Source organism: Lipotes vexillifer, unplaced genomic scaffold (assembly GCF_000442215.2).
Source record: "Lipotes vexillifer unplaced genomic scaffold, Lipotes_vexillifer_v1.1 scaffold90, whole genome shotgun sequence".
NCBI lineage: Eukaryota > Metazoa > Chordata > Mammalia > Artiodactyla > Lipotidae > Lipotes > Lipotes vexillifer.
In genome coordinates this window covers 5,302,749-5,328,434 of record NW_006782310.1, presented here as the reverse complement: position 1 = coordinate 5,328,434, position 25,686 = coordinate 5,302,749, and the positions used below count along the sequence as shown (strand labels likewise).

The following is a 25,686-nucleotide window of genomic DNA, read 5'->3' as shown; positions in this document are numbered from 1 at the left end:
GCAAAAAAAAAAAAAAAAAAATCGTGACGTTGAAGAAACAACGCCTTGGCTGTTTTGATTTTTTATTTTTATAAATTGGGAAAAGATGGCCATTGTTTTGTCTTGGGGGAGAGAGTATAGCTGAGAGCCTCTGACTGGGTCTGCAGGTAGAGTCTTGGGGGTAGGGTGCCCTCGGGATCACTCCTCTACCTCCACAACATGCCCTCCATGAAATGTGCAGTCCGAGGAAGGAAGGTCACAAGAAGGTTGTCCCCTCTAACATGGCTCCCATGACAAGGGCCCATGGGTTACCTGAAATTTAGAACAGGAAAATGAAGAGTCCGCTAATTGTCCTAAAGCAACCCCCAGAGTTGGAGGATGGAGTATGAATCTTCCAAGGACAGATGAAAGGACTGGCCTCACTCTCTCCACAAATACCCACCTTTGGCCTTAGGCCTCATTGACTGGCCCTGGGAAAGCTCGGCCTGGCTTCTGAGCCATTGAGAGCCTTCATTAGGATTCTCAGGGAGTCCCATTGATCTGCTCTTGAGGCCATGAGGGTCTTCATGCTCGTGCTTCAGATGGCAACAGGCTGTGGCAGAAAGAAACCTGCCCCTGTCTGGGATCCACTTTCCAGACTCACAGCCCCCGACCACACACTAGGGACTGCCTCTGTGATACACCTACACACAGGCCTGGAGTCCCCTCCAGCCTGCAATCTACCGAGCTGGGGACTGAGGTCTGCCTGCGTGTTTGTGGGGAAAGTGCAGGAGCCCAGCTCACAGTCCTGGATGGCTTTCATTAACTTATATTCAAACTTTCAAAGCAACTAGTAAGCTGCTTTCTTTCATCTTTGGATTCAGCCCTGGATGTGGGTCTCTGAGCAATGCTAAGTCAGAGACACAAGTGGTTTGAATCAAAGAGGACTATTTAGGCCTCTCATTCCTTTTTGACAGTTGTCCCTCGGCTGACTTGTTCATGAACATGTGTGTCCACATGCAGACACACACACACACACACACACACACACACACATACACAAAACCATACACCAACATACAATTCTCTCTGGTGAGATTAGAGGTGATCTTTTACGGTCTCCTTTACATTGTTTTGTCCAAATTTTCTACAGAGTGTTACTGTTATAAAAAGAAAAAAAAATAATGCTATCAAGTTTTTGTTCTTGTTAGAGTCTTTGTGGGGATGATAATATTAATAAAAGTGTCCTACTGAGGAACAAAACCAAAATATTTTTAAAAGAACAAAACAAAACAAAAAAACCCATTTTAGCTTCAGGCTTCACAGTATTATAGGAGCCACAGCCTGCTTTACAGTAAACCAAATCCAAAGCTCATTCATCATCAGGTGTGTACAGCAGGCCTGCCTGCTGTGGGCCAGCCAGGTGTCTTGGGACACCAAGAAGAGACAGACACTCTGCCCTTGAGCAGGGCACACACTCATGGGAGACGGGCAGTGACAAGAGCACAGCAGAGAATAGGGACGCGTGAGGGCTTTGAGAGCATACGCCCATCTGATCCAAGATAGGGAGGGTGTGCTGCAAGCCGGGTAGGAGGTGGAGGTGACAGGTGGATAGGGGCTAGATGGCGAAGCGTCAGGTCCTAATCCTGTGGGCACCGGGAAGCCACTGGCGGGTTTTAGATGGAAAACGATGTGGCCAAATTTGTGCTTCAGAAGAATCCTCCAGTAGCAGGGGGGAGGGTGGGCATGCCAGGGAAGGGGGAACATTCAGGGAGGCAAGGGACGCCAGGTGAGAGATGGTGAGGGTGTGGGATGCAGGGAAGGGAGAACATTCAAGGAACATCTAGGGGTCAGAGCCAACAAAGCAGGTGTGAGGGGAAGAGAGGAAGGAGTCAGAGTGATCCCAACAGGATGGGAAAAGAGGATAAGGAACTGGTTCTGTGTGTTCAGTCACGGAGGCTGCAGACAGCATACAGATAAGCTGGGTTAGCTTTATGGGTTAGCCCAGCAGTGCTTTTCTTTCACTGTTCCCTCCCTAACCTCATCTTTGTACACTTGACTATCCTAAAATATATGTTTCCTGCGGTGGGAAGTCCACACAAAGGGAATTCTGTTCATTCTTAATTCTGTCTTGAACACGTAAAAAGTGGAAGCCTTCTTACATTAGGCACTTCTACCTCGATGACATAGTGGGCAGGGACCACTCACCCCTTTTTGTGTCGACAGCAGAGACGGCCTGAATCAGAAGAGGTGCATTGGACTCCGAGTACTCCACAAACACCAGCAGCAGCTTCAGGGCCGTCTTCACCACCAGGCGGAACTGCAGAGAAAAGATACAACCATCGTGTAGCTGCAGACACAGCGCGGATGCCTGAAAGCTTCGTCCTAACAGCAGCTGGCACCCAGCCCCTCTTCTCAGCAATTACACAGATTCCTTCACTGGACGCCCCAGAGGGCAGGCGTTAGTATAGTCTCCATTGCACAGGTCAGGAAACGAGGCACAGAGTCCCCTGCCCAAGATTGCACAGCTAGAAATAGAACCAGAATTTGAACACAAGGCCTTTGGCCCCAGAGCTCACACCAATGGTCTCTCAACAAACGAGGTAACAGCTGCTGGGCTGGTTACTCCGTTTTATCCAGACTAGATCATTCTGAAGTAGAAAAATCGATTCTCATTTTTCTGGTGAGGCAGCAGGCACAGCAGGTTAAATGACTTGTCCAGGGTCACAATAGGTCACCTGAACCAAGTCTTGGCCCTTAAAACTGCAGAGAGGTCTGCCTGGGGACTCACCCCACAGTCCTGGGCCCAGAGCCCTGCACTCACGAGGAGCCACACGGAGCCCAGGGACCCTTCCTCACGCGTGCCGAGGGTCACTCACCCAGAGAGAAATTCCACAACCTCCCAGCTGATGCTACTGCAGATCCCTAACTCAGCTCAGCAGCTGGGGGACTGTGGCAGCCTGGGGGTTCCAGGTCAGCTCCCTGCCCGTTCCCGCAGGTGCTGCAGCTGCTACCTTCACCCAGTCTCCTTTCCTGCACCCCACTTCCTTCCAAGAACCTCCTTCTCAGGGAACTCACACACCAACTTCCTCCTGGAAATGGGTTCAAATCTTGCTTCTGAGAAACAGCAAACCTGCCTCGGGGCTGCTCCTCCCACCCGCAGCAGGTGTCTGGGCAGTGCCCCGCCCCCCCACCGGCAGAAAGCACTTTCTAGGGGACAGGGGCTGATCTGCATCGTGTCTGAAGGGCCTGGAACTACACCTGGCACAGAATGGGCTCAGCCATGTTTGCTCGCTGAATGAATGGATCACGTAAGGACCAGCCAATCAGCCCACATCCCCTCGTCCCACCCCCGTGGCCGTGGAGAATCGGCTCCAGGCTCTCCACTCACTCTGCAGCAGAGAAAGGCCCAGTGCCCCCGTAGGCATCAGCTCACATCGAATTATTAGGGGCACGCGTATGCACTAGGGGAGAACTGGAGCCCTGCACACGCCGCGGGAAACAGCGTGAAACCACCACCCACCCACAGTCATTTCTCCAAATACATGCACCTCCCTCTACCCCTTGCCCCTTTCTCCTCTGCCATACTTCCCTAGTAAACCAGCTGGCTTTTCCTTGATTCCACATCTCTCTCCAGCCAGTGCCGTGGTTCCCAGCTCCAAGTTATAGGAAAACATTTCAAAAGAGTTGCCACCCTCCCTGGAGTCCCTTCCTCATTTCCCATGGACTCCTCAATCCAATCGGACAGGGCTTCTACCTCCACCGCGCAGATTAAATTACTCTTGTCAAGGTGGCTGATGACCTCCGTGTCGGTCAGTGGTTACTCTTCTGTGCTCATTTTGGCTTAACCCTCAGCAGCACGTGACACAATCAACTGCTCCCTCCAGAAACAATTTCCTCTCGCCATGGCCGACCACAGTCTCCTACCTGGGTGGCTATTCTTTTGCTGGCTCCTTCTGAAGAGCTCAACCTCCAGGTGTGGGAAGGCCTCAGAGCTCACTACTCCCCCTGGTCCCTTGCCGTGCACTCTCTCTAGGTGAGTTGATCCAGGCTCTTAGTTTTAAGTCCCATCTATGACTCAGTGCTCTCCAGGCCTGGCCCCTGACATCACCACTCGAATGCTTACAGGCCCTCAAATTCAATATGGCCCAAAGAGAACTCCTGATTTGCACTCATGCTCATTCCATCCCACAGACCACTGCCAGCATGTTCCTTCCACAGCCCCCACCTCAGGACAAGGCCCCGCCATCCACCGAGTGCAAGCGGGAGTCACCTGCCCTTCTCCCACCCAATCCTACGATGACGCCATCGTCCAGGGCTGTCAGCGGCTGTCCTTGCCCTGACTCCATCCACATCTCCATCTCCCTGTCCACCATGAGAGCCTCCTAAGTACTTCTGGGCTTGTCACCATGAAGTCCTTTCTCCAGATTGCAGCCAGAGTGACCCGGGCACTCTCAACCCTGTATGCGCTCTGCGTCACATTCAGGGTGGAATCCACCCCTGTGGGCTTTATGTCTCTGCCAAGCTCTCTGACCTCATCTCTTGTCACTCTCCCTCTGCCCACGGAGCTTCCATTAGCCACCTGTCTTTAGTCATGTGACCATGCGCTTTTCACATACTGAAGCTTGTGCATGACTCAGTCTTCTCATTGGCTATTCCCTAACCAGTCACCACAGGACTGGCCTTTCCTTATCCTCCAGGTCTGAGAAATTTGCCCTCATGGGAAGTGGCTTCCTGACAACTTCATCTAAAGGAGCCCCCTGGTCCCTCACATCACCCTGTTCTATTTTCTTCACATCCTTTACCATGACCTGAAATCGCTACATACAAGTTTGTTCACCTGATATTCCTCTGTTGCCCCCAACTAGAGCAGAGCTACCTGGTGGCGGAGATGCTACTTTATCTGACACACAGGAAACAGCATCTGCCCCGAGGAACTACTGGGTCGGTATTGCACACGAAGGGCAGGCCGGCGCGCCCTTTTCACCGAGGTCTGCTCTGCACACCCAACCACTAATGTATGTGTAGCCAGCCTCGTATCCCCCACTCCACGCCCCGACAACTTCACGGAGGACAACCAGTGTATTGGGCTTCTGTCCTCACTGCGACATCCTTATCGCAGTGGCACCTGAGTTCTTGTGAGGGCTTTGAGCTCTTTAGAACGTTTTCAACTTCACAACCTGAGTCCCACATTCTCTGCTCTCCCTGACTGAGAACAGACTAAATTCCAGAGTATTTTTCTCAGCAACTACAAGGCTGGGGGCAGGAGGGGAAGGCATGGCATGATGAACTGTGCTATCTTTGTACGTTGAGAGCTGAAAAAAGTTTCTTCAAGTAAATAAAACAACCCAGCAAGCCCAGGCTTGGCGCCCTCCTCAGTGGGTACACTATTATTATGTGGTTTAAGCCTCCTCAGTGCCTTTGTGGGAAAGAACCTGGCTGCTGCCCAGCCCACCCCCCCATCAGCCGGTCTCAGCAGGACCCCCCTTCTGGGCATCTCTGTGGTCACGGGGCCTTGGCCGGCATGGTCCCAGGGACCCACTCTCCCATATGAGGCTTTCTACGTAAGAAACCACTGACTGTTTTCTCAGGGAGCCTTCTTTCTCTATTAGTCTCAACATGCCTATTCATGTCATCCTCTCCTTTGCAATAAAGGCTCTGTTTAGAGATCTTTTGGCACTGTTATTTTATTTTTTTAAAATCCCTAAACTCTTCTGATTCATGATTTTAGGTTTCTACAAATTTGGCTTCTACTGAGTCTAAGTGGACATTTATTTATGTTTGGAAGACTTACTATGTGAAATTAATCACAAACATGTTAGATAGTTAAACTACTTTAGAAAAAGAACATTAGCACGTTGATTTTATGGAAATGAATGGTACTAATTGCAAGCATGTCCCAGCTAACCATCAAAATACATCCAGCAGGACTCCTCCTGATAAATACCTCACTAAGATTACTGCACAGACTTGAAAGTAATGAAAGTACCTGACTTCAAAAGATTTCTACATCAAACCCTTATTTTTCCAGAAATCACTTAATTTGATGCCCTCCAGAAAGTGGAAAGCTATCAAAACCCTCCAAAACCTTGGAATAGCCACAATGGAGGCCACACAGCCATTCCCCCAAGTCCAAACACGCTGCTCATCTCAAAGCTCTTAAAAATCCACACCTGGTGCCACAGCACTCATCCTAAGACACATTCTAACAGCAGTGGCCACTGAGCTTCCCGACCTGCTGAGAAGAGGCAAACCAGAGGCCAGTGATGGGTAAGGAGAGGCAGGCCCACTGTGGCGGCAGGAGCAAGGACCGCAAATGAGGGGGCGGGAACAAGCGGCTCGGATGCCAGCACACACTCCACTGCGTGGCTCAGACACTGAAGGCTTCTCCAAGGGCAGTGACACTCCAAGGACATTTTCATCTCTGCCTCGTGCTCCTTCATGTTCTAAAGAGGGGTTTCATTACAATGACTCACAGGCTCAAACACCGGCCTATCCATCTAGCACTGAGGGAAAATCAGTAAGAATAGATTCTCATTCCTGTGGAGCATCGATCGCTTGGGAGGACAAAGTAACTGGTCACAAAACAGTTAAACATGGCAACATGGAGTCAGCCTCAGAAGCAGTGGCTCTAAGACCAACCAGATGCTGGGGTAGTAGATTCCCCACATCCAGAGGCTCTGAGTGGCCCTTGCTAAGGCTACTGCAGAAGGAATTCAGAACCCGAATGGGGGTGAACTGGCTGAGCCCATTTAAAGTCCCTCCGAATCCCAAGAGGCTCTGCTTCTTCTTTCAATGTCTTGAGTGCCTTCCAGATGCCCAGCACCCAGCGAGGTTCCCTGAGGGAGTCAGGAAGCTGTAGCCCTGCCTTTAAGGAGATGGTCATCCTGCTGTGGAGAGAGGACTCAGAACACCTCCATACCACACAACTGAGAGCGTTACCGTGTTAAGGGCCCTCGGAGCCAGGCTGCTGAGAACAGAGAGCGCTTCCCAGAGCAGGGCCCTTGCAGTGGGGAGAAGGGACAGTTGGACAGGCTCAGGGCTGATCCAGCCGCCCTTCGGGGCTTCCATGGTGCAGAAGAGCCGTGTGACAACCTGTGGGTTCCTGCTAACACAAATAAGCCCTCTTTTTTAGGGTTGGAGGAAACACAATGGGGGTCAAGATTCAGCCTTTGGGCTACACATTACCTGCTTTTTTTTTTTTTTTTTAAGGGAACGCTATTTATTTATTTATTTTTTTGGCTGTGTTGGGTCTTCGTTTCTGTTCGAGGGCTTTCTCTAGTTGCGGCGAGCGGGGGCCACTCTTCATCGCGGCGCGCGGGTCTCTCACTGTCACGGCCTCTCTTGTTGCAGAGCACAAGCTCCAGACGCGCAGGCTCAGTAGTTGTGGCTCACCGGCCTAGTTGCTCCACGGCATGTGGGATCTTCCCAGACCAGGGCTCGAACCTGTGTCCCCTGCATTAGCAGGCAGATTCTCAACCACTGCTACTTTTTATATACAGTCGACCCTTGAATACCCCTTTGAATTGCACAGGTCCACTTATATGCAGATTTTTTTCAAAAGTAAGTACTACAGTATTACATGATCCGCGGCTGGTTGAATCCACAGGTGCAGAACAATGGATACAGAGGAACCACAAATACGGAGCACTGACTATAATTCATACATGGATTTTTGACTCCTGGGAGGGTCTGTGTTCCTAACCTCTGTGTAATTTAAAGGTCAACTATAATTACATTCTAGGAAAAACTAGTACTGTAGTCTATTTTAGCACTGTCCATTATAATAAATTATGCTTTATATTGCTTTAAAATATGCAACTAAATCACAGTATATAACAGGAATCTGAGACAACCCCTTTGCACAAGGACAGGCACATGCAGCCAGCACTGAACTGTGCTTCTCACAAGTATGAGCCTTACTCTTGGCTGCAGCTGTCATTCTCACTCTCTGCTCCTACACAGCGTAAAATAGGGGCCAAGAGGCTTCAGAGGAAAAAGGATGCCTGATGACCCAGGGATGCAGCACTTGTCAGGTCAAGCCTCAGTCAGGGACCGAGCTTCCATGAACAACTGCATGAACAACTCGGGACTCCTGCGTCACCTCCGTGTCAGGGAGGCAGGGACTGAGAGTAGGAGGATGGTGTCCACACAGTGCTTGGATGGATCTTGGTTTTGTTTTTTTTTTAATTTTCCGGGTCAACCCACAGGGAGGGCGTGGAGTCAGCCTGTACAGAACCCGGGTGTCTAGGTTTTGGATAAAATGTAACCACCAGATGTATGGAAAAGGAATAAAAGGCAGCTTCTCAATAATTCTGCACTTAAAAGCAAACCGGAACTCCCTTCATGTTTTATTGTACTTAGAGAAAACCAACAACTAAACTTAGCAGGTCAAATATGCTGTTTATTAGGTAGAAATAGAAGTATTCCCCGAAATCTCCAAATTCCCACTCTTCTAAAATTCAGCAACCATAAAAAGAAAACAATTTCCAAACCTCAGGATTTAAATTACAAAGGGGGTTCGAAAGACATGCTTCATTCTATTTGTTTCATTTTCCACTAAAAAAGGATAAATATGTTATAGAAGGGGATGCTGGTTATTAAAACTGAATTAGAAATTGTAAGGTTAACTGAATCCACAAAGCTTTGCCACATTGTTTACAAGCTTACCAGAACTGAGAATATACTAAATATTTTAACGACAACAAAAAATTCAAGTGACTTAAGATACTTATCTTTAAGAACTTCTCTTAAACATATACTAAAGCTCAGAATTCCTAAGCGAAAAGCTCAGAATGGGCCCGGAAGCTTTTGTAACTGGTTATCAAACAGATACCTTGGACTCCAAATCTTTCCCCTTCTGTGATATTGTCTGCCAAATGAGGTGGATCTTATCAGAAATAAAGTATGGGCCCAAATATATTCCCTGAGTCCAGAATTCTGAGCTGTGGCTTTCAGGTTTCTGTGAGGGAGGGGTGAACACACTAAGGGTGGCACATCTGCCAGGACAGGAAGTCACCTGCCTCAAACCCTGATGGCCGACCTGTTTATGACCCAGTGCAATTTGCAGAAAGGGAACCAACTTGGTGATTAACGGAGTAGCCAAGTGTGAGGCTGGTAACCCCTTAAGTTTTTACTAGTCAGTGGTAGGAAATCTTACAGAATGTGAAATACAGAAGACTACTCAAAAATAATTCAAATAAATGTCAAAATAGTGAATAATGCTACAAATGGACATGTTCTATTGAGATAAAATTCTGGGGTTTAGCTGGAGGTTTCTTAAAGAATAATGACTAAAAGTAGCCAAGACCAGAAAACATCCACTGTGCTAACTTTCCCTTAGGATACTCAATGTAACTACGAAGAGTTAGTTGGTAACAGGTAACATAAATCCACTGTTGTTAACTAAGCACTACCGAAAACCCTGCACTGAAATACTGCCTGAAGGAACACCTTGATAGTATCTGATGAAGCGGGGAATCAACCAGGGTGGGGACTTTTCCCATGAGTGGTATCTCCATCTTCAGATGCAAAATCTCCTGGTCTAGGAGGCTATGTGACTTGTCACGCAGCTCATTTCTGGAGGAAGTCAAAGAAAAACCAGGCCTATCTGATTCTTTCTACTATACTATAGGGAACCCCATCTTTCCCTCTGGTGCAAAAACATAAGCCTTGGGGAAATATGACACATATCCTTCTGCAAGGAATAATCAAAGTTAAAGAACTTTCTTATATAAATAGCCAGCTCTGGAAACATGACAGTGGACAACAAGCAAACCTCGGGAATGGTGAATGTGCTACTGGCAAGAATTCGGCAGTCAGCTCACATCTCCTTGGATGGGTGGAGAAGGGTGGGCAGGTGAGTACTGGCAGGTGGAGAGAGGCTGCGGGGATGCGGGTGAGCGGTGCTGGCAAAGGCAGACCTGAGCTTGTAGGGCTATTCCCAGGGAGGCTCCAGGAAGCCTATGCTTCTTCCAGTCCTCCTGTCCACCCAACTCTCTATGAACATCTCTTCCTAAGGAACGGCACATCGGCTACTGTGGGGTTTTTACATCACCCCAGATGTCTTCCATATTAGAACCACCCATTCTTACTCTCTTCAGCAGCTAGAACACAGCTGCTAGCCCTTGGCCGCATTTCCTAAAAGGGCAGAAGGGTCAAAATCCCACCCCTGCTCCTGTTTCTCCCATTTACGTTCACAGGGGAACTTGTCTGTGTAAAAGAGTAAGCTGCCGTTCTGGTTTATCGATAAGCCTCCGGAGAGTTGTGCTTCCTTCCACATATCAGCTCCCTGAAGTAGATCATCTCAGAGTGGATTGAAGAAACTGCTGTTCCAGCTTTGTGGCTGGAGACTCATCCTGGACCACGGGGTCCCCTCAACCTGCTGGCTCGTTTAAGGTCTGGCTTGAACCTCTGGCCTCTCCCTCTTCCCAAACAATGACTAGAAAACTTCCTTTTTTTTCCCTTCCACTGAGATTATCCGCATATGGGGGCATCCAAGAGATCAAATCAGTGAGAATTAGTTTTCTGGGTGTACGGAACCAAATAACCAGCAAAAGAGCAATAGCTATAAAGGGGAGGCTGGCTCTTTGCACCCATAATATCTCTGACCCAAATATTACTTGAACCTGCCATTACAACTTGTGGAATTTAAAAAATCTTACCTAATGAAATATTGATAAACATGGAAAAAATTGAAATACAACCTCATTCACTAAATGTGTTTTCATGAAGACACAAAGAAGCTCTATAGTGCATAATTGGAAACAATTTGATTTTACAATATGAGAAAAATCAAATAAATTATAGTACACTTGTATGATTAAATGTTACATAGGCATTAAATGTTAAGTTTTTGAAATGCCATAATAATACAGGAAAATGCTTATAATATATTTAGAGTTAACTACGTAAGAGCATTTCAAAGAAAAAAAGTAGAAAGAAACGTACAAAGTTAACAATCTTTATATCTATATAGTAGCATTTCAGGTGATTTTTACCTTTTTTTTGTATTTCTAAAGTTTTATACAAAGAGAATATGTTACTCTTACAATCATAAAAATATCAGTAAAAGTTTTTAAAGGTTATTTTTTAATATCAAGATTTCATATTACACCAATAAACTTTAGCTATTTTTTCTTCAATCTGTTATCATTAACTGCATCATGAAATTAGTTTTAATCCAAACTTCTATTAATAAAATACATATTAATTCAAGTAATTTGGAAAGATTAAACATAAAAATCTGATAGAATTCATTGCCTGAGTAGATCTCATGGTATTTTATTTATCGTGTTTTTAAATATACAACATGGAACCTCTGGCCTCTACTCAGAAAGTTACAAAGAGTGTTGCTCCAAACCTAACAAGAAAAAGGCCAAATAATCATTACAATCAACTTTTTTTGAATCCACTAGAGAGATGGGACTTCAGGGCAACCAAATAGCAATGAAATCTAAAAAGGAACAGTTTTCCTTCCACCAAGAAAAGGTGGGACACAGCAATGGCCCGTATAAGTAGAGCAGAGTAGAAAGATGGAGCCACCATACCGAGCAGCAAGTCAAACTCAGATCATAGTTGTAGCAAATGGCCAAGGATAGACTATCATGAGAGTATGGTACCCCTGGGAACTACAGACACAGAGGGATCCAGCATCCACTCACAGCCGCTGTCCAATGACCTCCACGGCACCACGAGGAAGATCGGGGCAGGGATGGAGACCCAAGAAAGTCTCCCCGTGGTGCAGGCTGGGGGATGCACAAGCAGATAATGAGAACGACAGCAACCACCCCATAGGAGGAGGGGAGCAGCCACAACGCCACCTGGACAGGCAGGAAACTACACCCTGAGGCTTCTCCTCTATGAGACAAAAGCCGTAAGCCACAGGGAAGGACAACAAATCTTGTTGCCCCTGACACACAGGTGGCGTAGGAGAAGGGAAAAGAATAAGACTCCGTGCTGCTGTGGCAGGAGCAGGAAACCATCCTCAGCACAGAACTTTAGAGGTCCTCTACTACCGAGGGAGGTACGGGATCACTGAGGTAGCCCCCCCCACCGCCGCCGCCAAGACCCAGGCACACTGACCCTTCTGAAGACCAATGTCGAAAACAAAGATGATGGAGAAAGCCCGGTCCAGGAAGTGTCACTGGTGCTTATCGCTAGCAGAGGGACAGGAGCATGGAGAGAGACCCCCTCTGAGGCTCAGACGCATAAAAAAGGTCTAAAGCTGACAGTGAGAAAGCAACTTTGAGAAAAACCCTTTGGCAAACCAGTCCTCACCTCAAGCACAAGATAATACCTTAAGGAACTTGAAAACTGGTGGTGCAGGAACATACCAGAGCAACAGCAAAACCCAAACCCTGCTCCCCTCGAGAGCAGACTGACAACCTCTCTAATAGCCTAGCGTTAGAGACTTGCCCATTTATAGGCATAAATACTACCTACCGCAGTCTATCCTGTCCTGTACATGATACCAAGCTTTCAACCAAAAATTACAAGATGTACAAAAAAGCAGGAAAGCCCCAACTCCCCACCCCTGCGATCAAGAAATGAAGCCATCAACCGAACCAGACTTAGACTTGACTCAATACTGGAACTATAAAATTCACAATGATTAATACGTTAAAAACTAGTGGAAAAGGTACACAACTTGCATGAGCGGATGATACATTTCAGCAGAGAGAAACTAGAAGGAAGACTCAAATGGAAATGCTGGAAATAAGCATTAAAGAGATGAAGAATGTGTTCAGTTCATCAGGAAGACTCAACACAGAGGAGCACAGAATCAGTTTCCTTGAGGATAAGTCAGTAGAAATTGCCCAAATGAAACACAGAAGACAAAAGAGTGAATGGAAGTTTTACCCATGCAAGACATATTTTGGAGGGATGTGTCATGAGCACTTAGGAAAGAGAGGGAAACAGCCGGGACCAGCAGTTTCCAGGTGAACAGGTCCTGGCAAGCTGAGTGCATCTCTTTTTTTTTAAACAGGAGGTGGTGGACAAGTGGAAAAAGAGTTTTTAGCTCACAACACTGAGCACTTAGGTGCAGGTACAATGCTCAGTGTTTCACATATTCTTCATTATTATTATCCTCATTTTATAGATTATATAGATCATTTTATAGATCATTATCTCCATTTTATAGAAAAAAAAAAATAATCTACCCAAAGGATCACACAGGTTGTCTGACGCTAAAGCTCCACCCTTACCACCAGATGCAGCCTACCTTGTGAACTCAATGAAGAAACGAGGCTGGATGATCATAGAGTTAGATGCCTCCCCACTAATTGCACTAAAATGGCCCCAATGCCCTAACTGATCAGTGCTGACCTGCAGGCTACACTGGCTTACTGGCTTACTCCTTGCCTCTGTCGACATTTTGGTCAATGACACAGAAACTCTGCTTATTCAATTTATGTTAAATAAAACTAAGATTAAGAGTTAATGTGATGGGGCTTCCCTGGTGGCGCAGTGGTTGGGAGTCCACCTGCCGATGCAGGGGACACGGGTTCGTGCCCCGGTCCGGGAGGATACCACACGCCGCGGAGCGGCTGGGCCCATGAGCCAGGGCCGCTGAGCTGAGCCTGCGCGTCTGGAGCCTGTGCTCCGCAACGGGAGAGGCCACAACAGTGAGAGGCCCGCGTACCGCAAAAAGAAAAACAAAAACAAAAACAACAACAACAACAACAACAAAGAGTTAATGTGATGAATGGGCAAAGCAAAGTTCAGAAGTATATTGAGGCTGGAACTCTGGCCTGAAATCAATGGGAAAAAATGCAAAGTTCTGCACTTAGGTGTAAAACAATCACAGAGATGCAGAATAGAAGAAACTGGCAAACGTGGATGAGTGGGGGAAAAAAAAAAAAAAACCTGGGAGGTATAGTGAATTACCAGTTTGATTCGGGCCAGCACCCAGGGCTGCTGCTGAAATCAGAGGTAAGATTTGTGGAAGGGTGACATTGTATCCCAGGAGCCTACCATATTACTATTCTTTGTACTGGATAGACAGAAAAATTAGTAACCCATATGATGAGGATTTGCACGCTACATCCCCAAGGACTGTCTGTGGAAACCATCGAGTTCAGTTTGGACAGGGTGGCATGATAACTGCCTTTAAATACTCAAAGAGCATCCATGGGGAAGTGAGTGTGTGTTGTTCAAGAAAGCAGTGCACAGCGTTTGGTTAATTACAGAGAGGCCGAGGTGGGTCCCAATAAGGAAGGCTTTGCCTCAATTCCAGTGTCTGTTAATGGCTGTTGCGGGGAAATGGCACTCTCTCTGCCAGAGTATCAGGAATGTGGCTGGTGAATGTCAGGAACACCCTGAACAAGACTTTGCCATCTCTTCAAGGCTAGGATCCTATTTTATATTATGTAACTCAAAAAGCACTTCAGTGAATCTTCAGATAATTCTCCTGAGTGAAGAAAAGCCAGCTCCAAAAGGTTACATGCTGTGTACACTACCATTCATATAACACTCTTGAAATCACAAAAGTGTAGAAATGAAGAACAGATTAATGGTTGCCAGGGATGTAGGTGGGGGTGGGAAAAGGAGGGAAGTGATATTAGGGCTCCTGCTGGTAATGGATATATTCTGTCTTTTGACTGTACCAAAATCTCAATCTCCTGGTTTGCGATACTGTAGTACAGTATTACATGATGTTACCTTTGGAGAAAACTGGATGAAGATTACACAGGATCTCTATGTATTATTTCTAACAATTATACGTGAATCTACAATTATCAATTACCTCAAAATAAAAAGTTTAACCAAAAAGAAAATTAAAAAGCGCTTCAGATCTCACCCACATGTAGGTCATCTCAGTGGATCACACTGGCAGTGACATGCCAATGACCATGACAAGGGCTCACGGAAGGTCCTCTCTTCCACAACCAGCCAGCACTTCCCGGAGCACCTGGCACCCCGGACACACCTGCTTAGCTCTCCTGGGAGACACTGCCTTCATCTCACAACCAGTATGTCAAAGCTTTCCTGCTAATGAACCCCAATATCCAACTTTTCTATTGCCAGAGGCAATGATGTATTTCTAGCTGCCCAGATTCAAAACTATGACCCTAGCTTTGATTCTTGATTTTGTTTTTCTACGTGCGGGAACCTAATCCTAGGAAGCTATTCCTCAAAATGTCTCCAAATTTTCATCCTTCCGTTTCTGCTGTAATTCTCAGCCAGGCCTCACCACCTAGAGCTTTGATACTGTGCTAGCCCCCCAGCTTCCCATCCCCGTCAATTTCTCCCCAACCCACCCACCTCCACCCTACACACTGCACGTTACTTCTCATCATTCTACCATCCTAACGAAACTTTGAGCAGTGTTCCCAGTGTGTGTGTGTCAGGGGCGGGGGAGTAGGGGGAAGAGGGAGCATGGCTCTCTAAGGTGTGTAAGAGAGAGAGAGAGAGAGAGAGAGAGAGAGAGAGAGAGAGAGAGTGTGTGTGTGTGTGTGTGTGTGTGTGTGTGTGTGTGTGAAAGGGGGCTGTGGCCAGAGCTCCCCTAGACTCAGGTTTAGCAACTAGGCTACATGGGAGTCAGGACACAGGGCCATCCCCACACAGTACAAAGAAAGTCTGGAGATCTGTGACCAGCAACCTTGGGCACAGCTGGAAGAATGAGCTTCAGTGGGGCAGAGGCAGAAAAATGCAGAAATAGCAACACAGAATGGGCAGATTTCATGATGACATCAGGAGGTCATGAAACCCACAAGGAGGTGGACAACCCCTGCGGCCTCCCCCATGGCCAGAAGGGGATCCATACAGATACACAGAGGCAGACTCTCTGTGTGAGGATGACGAAAGGCTATGCTGTACGAGCTGAATCACCTTACCCCAATTCGTGAGACTTCCAGATACACTAAAAGAAAAAAAATCCATACCGTGTGGAAAGCCATGGGGTGAGCATCTGCTTCTTACCTCTGACTGGGAAGTTTAAAGATGGATCTTTGTAAATAGAATGAAACATGTTATTGAAAACACTTTTTCTTTCTTTTAAAAAGTAATTATTTAGCTGCAAATGTAACATTTTCTCCTCTGTCTGTAAGACTCAAATATCTGCAAATATTGCATAATGGCCCTCTGGCAGACTCACATCTTGTTGCCTTTCATGGAAGGAAAATGAAGAATTATGTAAATAGAATGACAAGGTTTCTCTAACCCAGGATTCCATTATCGACTGTGTGCCTGTTTAAGGTGAAAACAACAGGACCTCATGATTCCTTTTCTTTAGGTTCCGAGAAATTTTCATCAAAAGAAAACCCTAGGACCCCTGGCTTTCCTGATTTCTTAATTTAATTTGAACCAGGAAAACCACTGTGGCTGTACTGACCAATCTGAATGTTGAAGGAGGGGCCCGAGGCTTCCTTCTCAAAACCTAAAGGTTTCATGCTGGTGCATCCATTCATCTTTGCAGATTCCTCACTGTCCAGTCATGGGGGCGAGGGGGAGTGTTGAGACCACCGTACTGGTTTTGTAAAGACAAGTGATCTCATTAGAACTGCACTGAAGATAAACTCAGTGGCTGCTACCACTGCTGACTTTCAGCCACTAGCCTGGAACCGAGCACCCCCTGCAGGGTCAGGCGAGACCTTCCTCTGACATCACAGAGTGGACACGGGCTGCGAGCATCACCCACGGTCCCCTTTCTAACAACGCCATAAGCTCCAAGGCTTAGGCTGACCCTTGACTCTATTTTCTTTTCCTCAGGGTGACTGGCCTGGTATTGAACACAAGAGCTGGAGACTGTTGTGGACCTTCCTTCTGGAAAATGAAAGATGGAGAAAGAAACCAGCACTGATCTGATGCTGATGCCCCAAGTGGCTGGGGAAGAGGCTGGTGCCCCAGGTGGCTGGGGAGGAGGCTGAGGAGACAGAGGCCCCGAGGAGAGATGCCCAAGGTCCCAAACGCTGTGTGTGCTACACAGGGAAAGAAGTGGGGGAAGCATAATTCCTACAAACTCATTCTTAAGGACTTTTAATTTTGTGATTTCTCCATGGTATTTAGAAGTCAATAAGGATGTCCCTGCACATTCCTTTTCCTTGCAAAATGATTCCAAAGAAAAACGGACAGGATGCTGTTGCAACACTGAAGGCTCTGAGCCTTCCTCCCATCTACTGAGCGGACAGAGGCACTTCTGTTAGGCCCACTTCCTTCTTCTCATCTCCTCTTTTTCTTCCTAGCCCATGGTCTCTCCTCTCAACCCTTTCCCCTCTCTGTGTTCTCTTCTTCCTGCCTTTGCCATCCTCTCTCCCCTCCCACTCCCACCACCGGGACCTTGCCCTCCCTCTATTCCCTTCCTGGTGATGAGCTAAAAGGTTGTCACTTTTCCTATCACAAGCATAGCTGCTAGGTTTCATTCCCTTTTGGAAATAGGGCTGCTTGTGGTGTTTTATGATGACCATAATAAAGTCAGTTTTTATTGCAAACTCTCCCATCTTCCTAGCTTTTGGGGTCCTCGAGACCATGCAGAGAGCACAGGGGAGGGAGCAGCTTCCAAATGAACATGAAGGTTAGGGAAGGCTCCCAGAAGAAGGGCAGAAAAATCAGAAAACGCTGAAACAGGATATGAGATATACATCTTCCCTCAGCCTGGCTAAATCAGTCTATTACGCCCAGAATTCCACTCAGCTTGTAAGGTCACCTACAGCAGTTTGTAAATAGAGCCATATGCATTTTCCATAGAAAACAGAGCCAAATTTTTAAAAACAAGAACAGATTTTCAGTCTCCTAAGAGAAACCATGGCTGTTTCTATTATAAAATGGGACTGGGGGGATTCTATCGTCAATAATATTGGGAAAAGGAAAAATGAGAGGAAGATGTAAGGGCAACCGAGGACCTGGGACCCAGTGGGTATTGCATACCGAAGCCATCCAGAGGGGAAAGGCCCTCCCACCCACACAAGGGCACCATCACCAAGTCTGGAAGGAAGAGACAGCCTCAACTAGATCTATTCTTGTCATAAAGTCAAATCAAGGCTGAGTGCTCCTGAAATACAGCAGGGTCCTCAGGAAGCAGGTACTTTGAGAAGCGAGGCCAAGGGATGTGACTCATTGCTTAAGAGCATGGCACAGGTGCCTGCCAGCCTTGGCAGGCTCCCCCAACTGGGGGTGGCAGTGAACATAGGGATGGGAAGCCTGGGATGACCACAGGCTCTGCAGGGACCCCTGGGAAGCTATGTTGATTCTGTGACCGAAGTCAGGCTGAAATTCCCCACCCAGGCCCTCGATGCCCTCCCTGCCTGACCCCGTTGCCTCCTCTAGTCACCGTGGTCTCTGCCATGGTGCCTCACCCCACAAGCTGACCATACTTCAGCCTGGGTTCAGTAGCATCTGCTCAGGACAGGATCCCTTCTTACTTCCTCCAAATCCATGCTGCCCCACCCCCAGCCAGCTACCTCCTGGTCCCACCTGAATCCAGAGAAGACCACACCAGAGCCTCACTCAGCTTCCAGCATCCCTTGGGTACCAGAGTGGATCTTCCTCAAGGCAGCACGCCCAGAGTGTGGGCACTCACAGCCGAGGCACGGCCAGCCAGACGTAGGCCAAGATCCGTGGGGGAAATTAGACAGATTCTTAGAACCAAGCACTATTTCCTCAACTACAAAATGGGGATAGCATTATTTACCTTAGAGTGGTCTTATGCGGATTAAAGGCGATAATGCTTGAAAAGCACCTACTATGGTGCCTGGTACCTAGGTAAATTGTTAATAAATGTTGGTCACTTTTATAATTGATGGCAGAGTTGAAAGGCAATCTCAAATTCATTCATCTATTTATAGGAATATGCATATACATATGTATAACATATAAGTATGTACTTAAGTAACTGAAAGTATTAAACATGAAATACAGCGGGTAATATTAATACTCTATCCATGGCATAATGTTTTAATGAAACATTAAAAACCAGAGGTGCCAAAAGCATTTGATTAATGCTTAAAAGGAAAAAATAAAAATACATTAAAAATTCATAAGCTCTTTGCAATTTGAGTGAGTTTTTTTTTTTTTTTAATCTATAAAACAGTAGTCCTTATTTGTACTGTGACAGGGCAGGAACAAAGCTGAATAGGACTCCTTTCTGCAAAACCATCTCAGAGAGGGTAACAGGGTAAAAAGACAGGTGTGTAATATGCAAACTGAATAAAATGTTCAATCATAACCTCCTCTTACCTTTGACCCAATGAGCGTGTACAGCCACTGAATGGTTTCATTGTGGTTTATTACTCCATTCATCCCATCCACATACAACATAATCTGGCCCAAAGCTACAGAAGAGAAGAGAAAAAGAAGCAAGGAGACATTATGGTTTATATGTAAATAAAACCTCCAATGATCATAATGTCAAGTAAGATTTTCACACTTTAAGTACACTGTATGTTAAGAACCAAATCTGCAGAGAATCCCTGAGCTCTGAAATTAGCGCAATCTCATTGCAGAAAGTGTTGATCACTCCAGAAGAAATAAGGGTTATCCTGGTGTCTGGAAGATGCAATTAAGGCACCAAATCCAGTGATTGTTGTTTCTCAGTGCCTTGATGTATAAATGCATGTTTTTACGTTTCTATATCTGTATGTAGTCTCAGACGAGGCAGAGATATCTATGAGATGGTGTCTGGGTCGTGGCCTCCCGCTGGGGTCATGAGGGTGCATGAAGTTTCTAAAAACAACTTGTCTGGTGCCCCGGCCTGTGGTCAGGCAGGTCCCTGACACTATGGAACCATTTTGAGCCAATACAATTTGAACCCTTAAGATAAGGAATAAATATGTATTTAAATATTTTTTGTAATCCTTTTAAAGACTTTCAGGTTTTAAAATGTCAGAAATCATGAAAACAGAGGGTGGGGTTGGGGAGGGGGAATGGGGAGGTTAGTGTTTAATGGGGACAGAGTTTCAGTTTAGGAAGGTGAAAAATTCTGGAGATGGATGATGGTGAGAGTTGAAAAACAATGTGAATGTACTTAGTGCCACTGAGTACATTTAAATATGGTTAAAATAGTATGTTTTATATTATGTGACTTTTACTGCAATAAAAAAATTTAAAAAGAAGAAATCATAAAAAAATTGTTGATACCAAGTCCTAAATTCTTAGTTAAGAAAAATATAGTCACCACAGATCGTTATTATTCATCAAAAAAACCCAAAACAAAACAAACAAACAAAAAAAACCAAGCCACGTTATTACTTTTTTAAAAAACAAATATTAACTCTAATTTCTCAGTTCCCTTGGTATCAAAATAATTTGGATTCTAGAATACGAATAAACAGAAGTTACGTACTCTTAAGTAAATAGGCTTCCTTGAATCGGGTCTGACCTCCTATCTTACTGCAGCCATAATTAATTGGCATGGCATTGGCATTTTTAGGTAACACTTTTTTTTTCTGGTAATATTAGGATACCTTATTTTAGAAAATTGACAACAAGAGGTGTAAAGTGAAAATAATTCATAATCTCATAGTTTAAAGAATTATTCTTAACATGTTGATATGTTTTCTTAAATTCTTTCTTTTATTGCTTTACACACACACATACACACAACTTTATACACAGGTCGTGGGAACAGTCCAGATAAAATGGTGATGACTGAAAAGAGCAAAGCACAAAATAGTGAGTGTACACTAATTCCAAGCATACAAATATATGTGTTATGTTAGAAAACACACTATTATACTATCCAACAAAAGATCAAATGACAAAACCACATCATCATTCTGAGAAAAAGTATGCTCCTAAATATGTAAAAACTCAAAATGTTTTTTGGATTTATTTTATTTATTTTTTAACATCTTTATTGAAGTATAACTGCTTTACAATGGTGTGTTAGTTTCTGCTGTATAACAAAGTGAATCAGCTATACATAAACATATATCTCCATATCTCCTCTCTCTAGCGTCTCCCTCCCACCCTCCCTATCCCACCCCTCTAGGCGGACACAAAGCACAGAGCTGATCTCCCTGTGCTACGTGGCTGCTTCCCACTAGCTACCTATTTTACATTTGGTAGTGTATATATGTCCATGCCACTCTCTCACTTTGTCCCAGCTTACCCTTCCCCCTCCCCGTGTCCTCAAGTCCATTCTCCATGTCTGCATCTTTATTCCTGTCCTGCCCTTAGGTTCTTCAGAACCATTTTTTTTTTTTTTTAGATTCCATATAATTGTGTTAGCATACGGTACTTGTTTTTCTCTTTCTGACTTACTTCACTCTGTATGACAGTCTCTAGGTCTATCCACCTCACTACAAATAGCTCAATTTCGTTTCTTTCTATGGCTGAGTAATATTCCATTGTATATATGTGCCACATCTTTATCCATTCATCTGTCGATGGATATTTAGGTTGGTTCCGTGTCCTGGCTATTGTAAATAGTGCTGCAATGAACATTAGGGTACATGTACCTTTTTGAATTATGGTTTTCTCGGGGTATATGCCCAGCAGTACGATTACTGAGTCATATGGTAGTTCTATTTTTAGTTTTTAAGGAACCTCCATACTGTTCTCCATAGTGGCTGTATCAATTCACATTCCCACCAACAGTGGAAGACGGTTCCCTTTTCTCCACACCCTCTCTAGCATTTATTGTTTGTAGATTTTTTGATGATGGCCATTCTGACTGGTGTGAGGTGATACCTCATTATAGATTTGACTTGCATTTCTCTAATGATTAGTGATGTTGAGCATCCTTTCATGTGTTTGTTGGCCATCTGCGTTATCTTCTTTGGAGAACTGTCTGTCTAGATCTTCCTCCCATTTTTGGATTTGGTTGCTTTTTTGATATTGAGCTGTATGAGCTGACTGTATATTTTGGAGATTAATCCTTTGTCCATTGATTCATTTGCAAATATTTTCTCCCATTCTGAGGGCTGTCTTTTGGTCTTGTTTATGGTTTCCTTTGCGGTGCAAAGCTTTTAAGTTTCATTAGGTCCCATTTGTTTATTTTTGTTTTCATTTCCATTTCTCTAAGAGGTGGGTCAAAAAGGATCTTGCTGTGATTTATGTCATAGAGTGTTCTGCCTATGTTTTCCTCTAAGAGTTTTATAGTGTCTGGCCTTACATTTAGGTCTTTAATCCATTCTGAATTTATTTTTGTGTATGGTGTTAGGGAGTGTTCTCATTTCATTCTTTCACATGTAGCTGTCCAGTTTTCCCAGCACCACTTATTGAAGAGGCTGTCTTTTCTCCACTGTATATTCTTGCCTCCTTTATCAAAGATAAGGTGACCATATGTGCGTGGGTTCATCTCTGGGCTTTCTACCCTGTTCCATTGATCTATATTTCTGTTTTTGTGCCAGTACCATACTGTCTTGATTACTGTAGCTCTGTAGTATAGTCTGAAGTCAGGGAGCCTGATACCTGCAGCTCTGTTTTTCTTTCTTAAGATTGCTTTCGCTATTCGGGGTCTTTTGTGTTTCCATACTATTTGTGAAATTTTTTGCTCTAGTTCTGTGAAAAATGCCATTGGTAGTTTGATAGGGATTGCACTGAATCTGTAGATTGCTTTGGGTAGTACAGTCATTTTCACAACGTTGATTCTTCCAATCCAAGAACATGGTATATCTCTCCATCTGTTGGTATCATCTTTAATTTCTTTCATCAGTGTCTTATAGTTTTCTGCATACAGGTCTTTTGTCTCCTTAGGTAGGTTTACTCCTAGGTATTTTATTCTTTTTGTTGCAATGGTAAATGGGAGTGTTTCCTTAATTTCTCTTTCAGATTTTTCATCATTAGTGTATAGGAATGCAAGAGATTTCTGTGCATTAATTTTATTTCCTGCTACTTTAGCAGGTTCATTGATTAGCTCTAGTAGTTTTTTGGTAGCATCTTTGAAATTCTCTATGTATAGTATCAAGTCATCTGCAAACAGTGACAGTTTTACTTCCTCTTTTCTGATTTGGATTCCTTTTATTTCTTTTTCTTCTCTGATTGCTGTGGCTACAACTTCCAAAACTGTGTGGAATAACAGTGGTGAGAGTGGGCAACCTTGTCTTGTTCCTGACCTTAGTGGAAATGGTTTCAGTTTTTCACCACTGAGAACGATGTTGCCTGTGGGTTTGTCATATATTTTATTATGTTGGGGTAAGTTCCCTCTATGCCTACTTTCTGGAGAGTTTTTATCATAAATGGGTGTTGAATTTTGTCGAAAGCTTTTTCTGCATCTATTGAGATGATCATATGGTTTTTCTCCGTCAATGTGTTAATATGGTTTATCACATTGATTGATTTGCATATATTGAAGAATCCTTGCATTCCTGGAATAAACCCCACTTGGTCATGGTGTATGATCCTTTTAATGTGCTGTTGGATTCTATTTGCTAGTATTTTGTTGAGGATTTTCGCTTCTATGTTCATCAGTGATATTGGTCTATAGTTTTCTTTTTTTTGTGACATCTTTGTCTGGTTTTGGTATCAGGGTGATGGTGGCCTCGTAGAATGAGTTTGGGAGTGTTCCTCCCTCTGCTATATTTTAGAAGTGAAAGCTCAAAATTTTAAACAATTAATTGAACATATCCTTGACACAGTAAACTGTACATTTTTGAAAATAATAGTTTCATATTCTATTTAGTGGTGAAACACTGGAGATACTCCTATTAAAATCAGAAAAAATTTTAAAATGATGCCCATTAATCTCATGATTATTTAGTACCATGCTACAGACTTTCAAGCAAATTTAACAAGACATGAAAAATAATTAAAGGTAGGATGTTTAGAAATGAATACATAATACTGTCATTATTTGCAAGAAATATTATAGACCCAATAAAAAACTCATCTACAGAATTTATAATGAAGAGATCACAATTATAACTGCTTTCTCATCTTAATGAGAAATAAGTATGTAACATACAAAGAAAATCAAAGTTTGATATAAAAATATAATACTAGATAAATGATATGACAGCATATATGATAAAGGCTTAAATGATTTATTGTATAAACAATTCATACAAGTTGATAAGAAAATATTAAATGCCAATAGAGAAAAACTAAAAGCATTTCATAAGAGAGATGACAAGCTGGTTTACAATAACAAAGTTGTTCATTCTTACTATAATAAAAATGCAAATTAAAACAATAATGAGGTAGAATTTTCATTTAAGTCATAAAAGATATTTTTTAAAGAAATGATTAGGCTATCAATTGCTGGAGAGGTTAAACCAGTAACTTCATACATTCCTGGTGGTGGGGCAAGTTGGTACAAGTCCTATAATAAGGCTATTTAATGCTATAGTTGTTTTAAAAATAGTTACCATTTAGTGTCTACCATGTCCCAAGGTCTGAGGGTGGGACTTTATACGTGTTATTAATACAACAGCCCTGCTGTGAGGCAGGTATTATAACTCCCGTCTGACAGAGGGAAAAACTGAAGCTCTGAAAAGTAAAGGAATGTGCCCGCAAATCCCATCACTACCAAGTGGCAGAGTCCACCTCCAGCCAGGGCAGGCGGGCTCCTCCATGTCTGTACTCAGAGCCTGGAAGTCCTCTCTAGGCTCTTCCCAAGCCAATGTGATTTCGGGAATCTATCCTAAGGAAATAACCCTAAGTCAAAGGGGGAAAAAAAAAGGATGAAGCAAAGATACTCGCTGGAGTGTCATCTATAACATCAAACTATCAACTGAAATCTAAATATGTATCAGATCTAGAACTCAGCATACACAGCAATTTATCAAAGCTATGTCCTAACCTGTGAACCGTTTCTGATAAAATAATTAAAAAGTAGAAACTTATAACGACTATGTAATTCAGTAAAACACTAAAATCTCAAGCACAGAAGGAAAGGGAAACCCATGACATATTAAGCACTATGATTGGTTATATGTTCTTTGGATGTATTTTTTTCTACTTTTCCCTGATTTTCATTATGAGCATCTATTAATTTTATAATTGGGAAGTGAAGAAATATACAAAAAGGAACCAAATAAGACTGTATAATGTAAAGTGTTAGGTGCTTCTCTTGGTTTTTAGAATTTTTTTACTAGCCCATCCCTCTTGGCATACCCCTCCCTCCTTCAGAAAGATACAGCACCCACTTCATGAAAGAGTTCTGAGAATTCAGCACATTCTGCCCGTTTTTCCCTTTCCCTTTTTCTTTCCTCCTCTCCCTTCCAAAACAAACTTGCAAATCTCCAGGGAAGAGGACTTTGTACCACAGTCCCTTTCCCATTCAAGTTCCACTGCTGAGGAAGCAAATCCAAGGCAGATTTAGCATCTTCTAAATCAGCTAAATGGCACGGGGAAGTCAATGTAGACTGTTCAGCCTCTGGAAGGTACATTCCTTGGGGAGACCCTCCCCCCAAGGCTGAAAAGCCAGGAATGAAAGTCTCCTCCCTAACTGCTCAGGGCCTCTGGTACTGCAGATAGCCCAGCAAGCCAGGGCACCACTACAAAAAGGGAGTCAAAGTAAGAATTTCTATGAGTTTTCACTCTATGATGTTTCCCTTCAAGGTTCTATTAACTGCCCACTTTGGAGGAAGAAAGTCACCAGGAAGTCCACGTCTAATGGAATTCAACTTTCTGATCATACTGATTTGTCATAATATTGTGACAATCAAAAGCTTTCAGGCTAGATCTTCTGCACCCTAGCCGTAAAGCTAAAGCACTCCATCCTGCAAAACCCACTGCAGACACAAGATGGCACTAAATAGATTTAAGTGGGTTAATGTCTCACTGAGCTTCCACAGCACAATACCACCAATGTAAATGAGGGCCTGTGAATAAAACTCGCCGGGG

General features: G+C 44.2%; 1 protein-coding gene across 1 annotated transcript in view; it reads right to left on the bottom strand.

Annotated features, from left to right (window-relative positions):
* Positions 1-25,686, bottom strand: part of FHOD3 (formin homology 2 domain containing 3) — a 517,118-nt gene that overhangs the window by 205,758 nt on the left and 285,674 nt on the right. Inside the window, 2 exon segments of the mRNA XM_007455216.1 lie at positions 2,167-2,278; positions 19,135-19,229. Of these exon segments, the coding sequence (XP_007455278.1) occupies positions 2,167-2,278; positions 19,135-19,229 (207 nt within the window).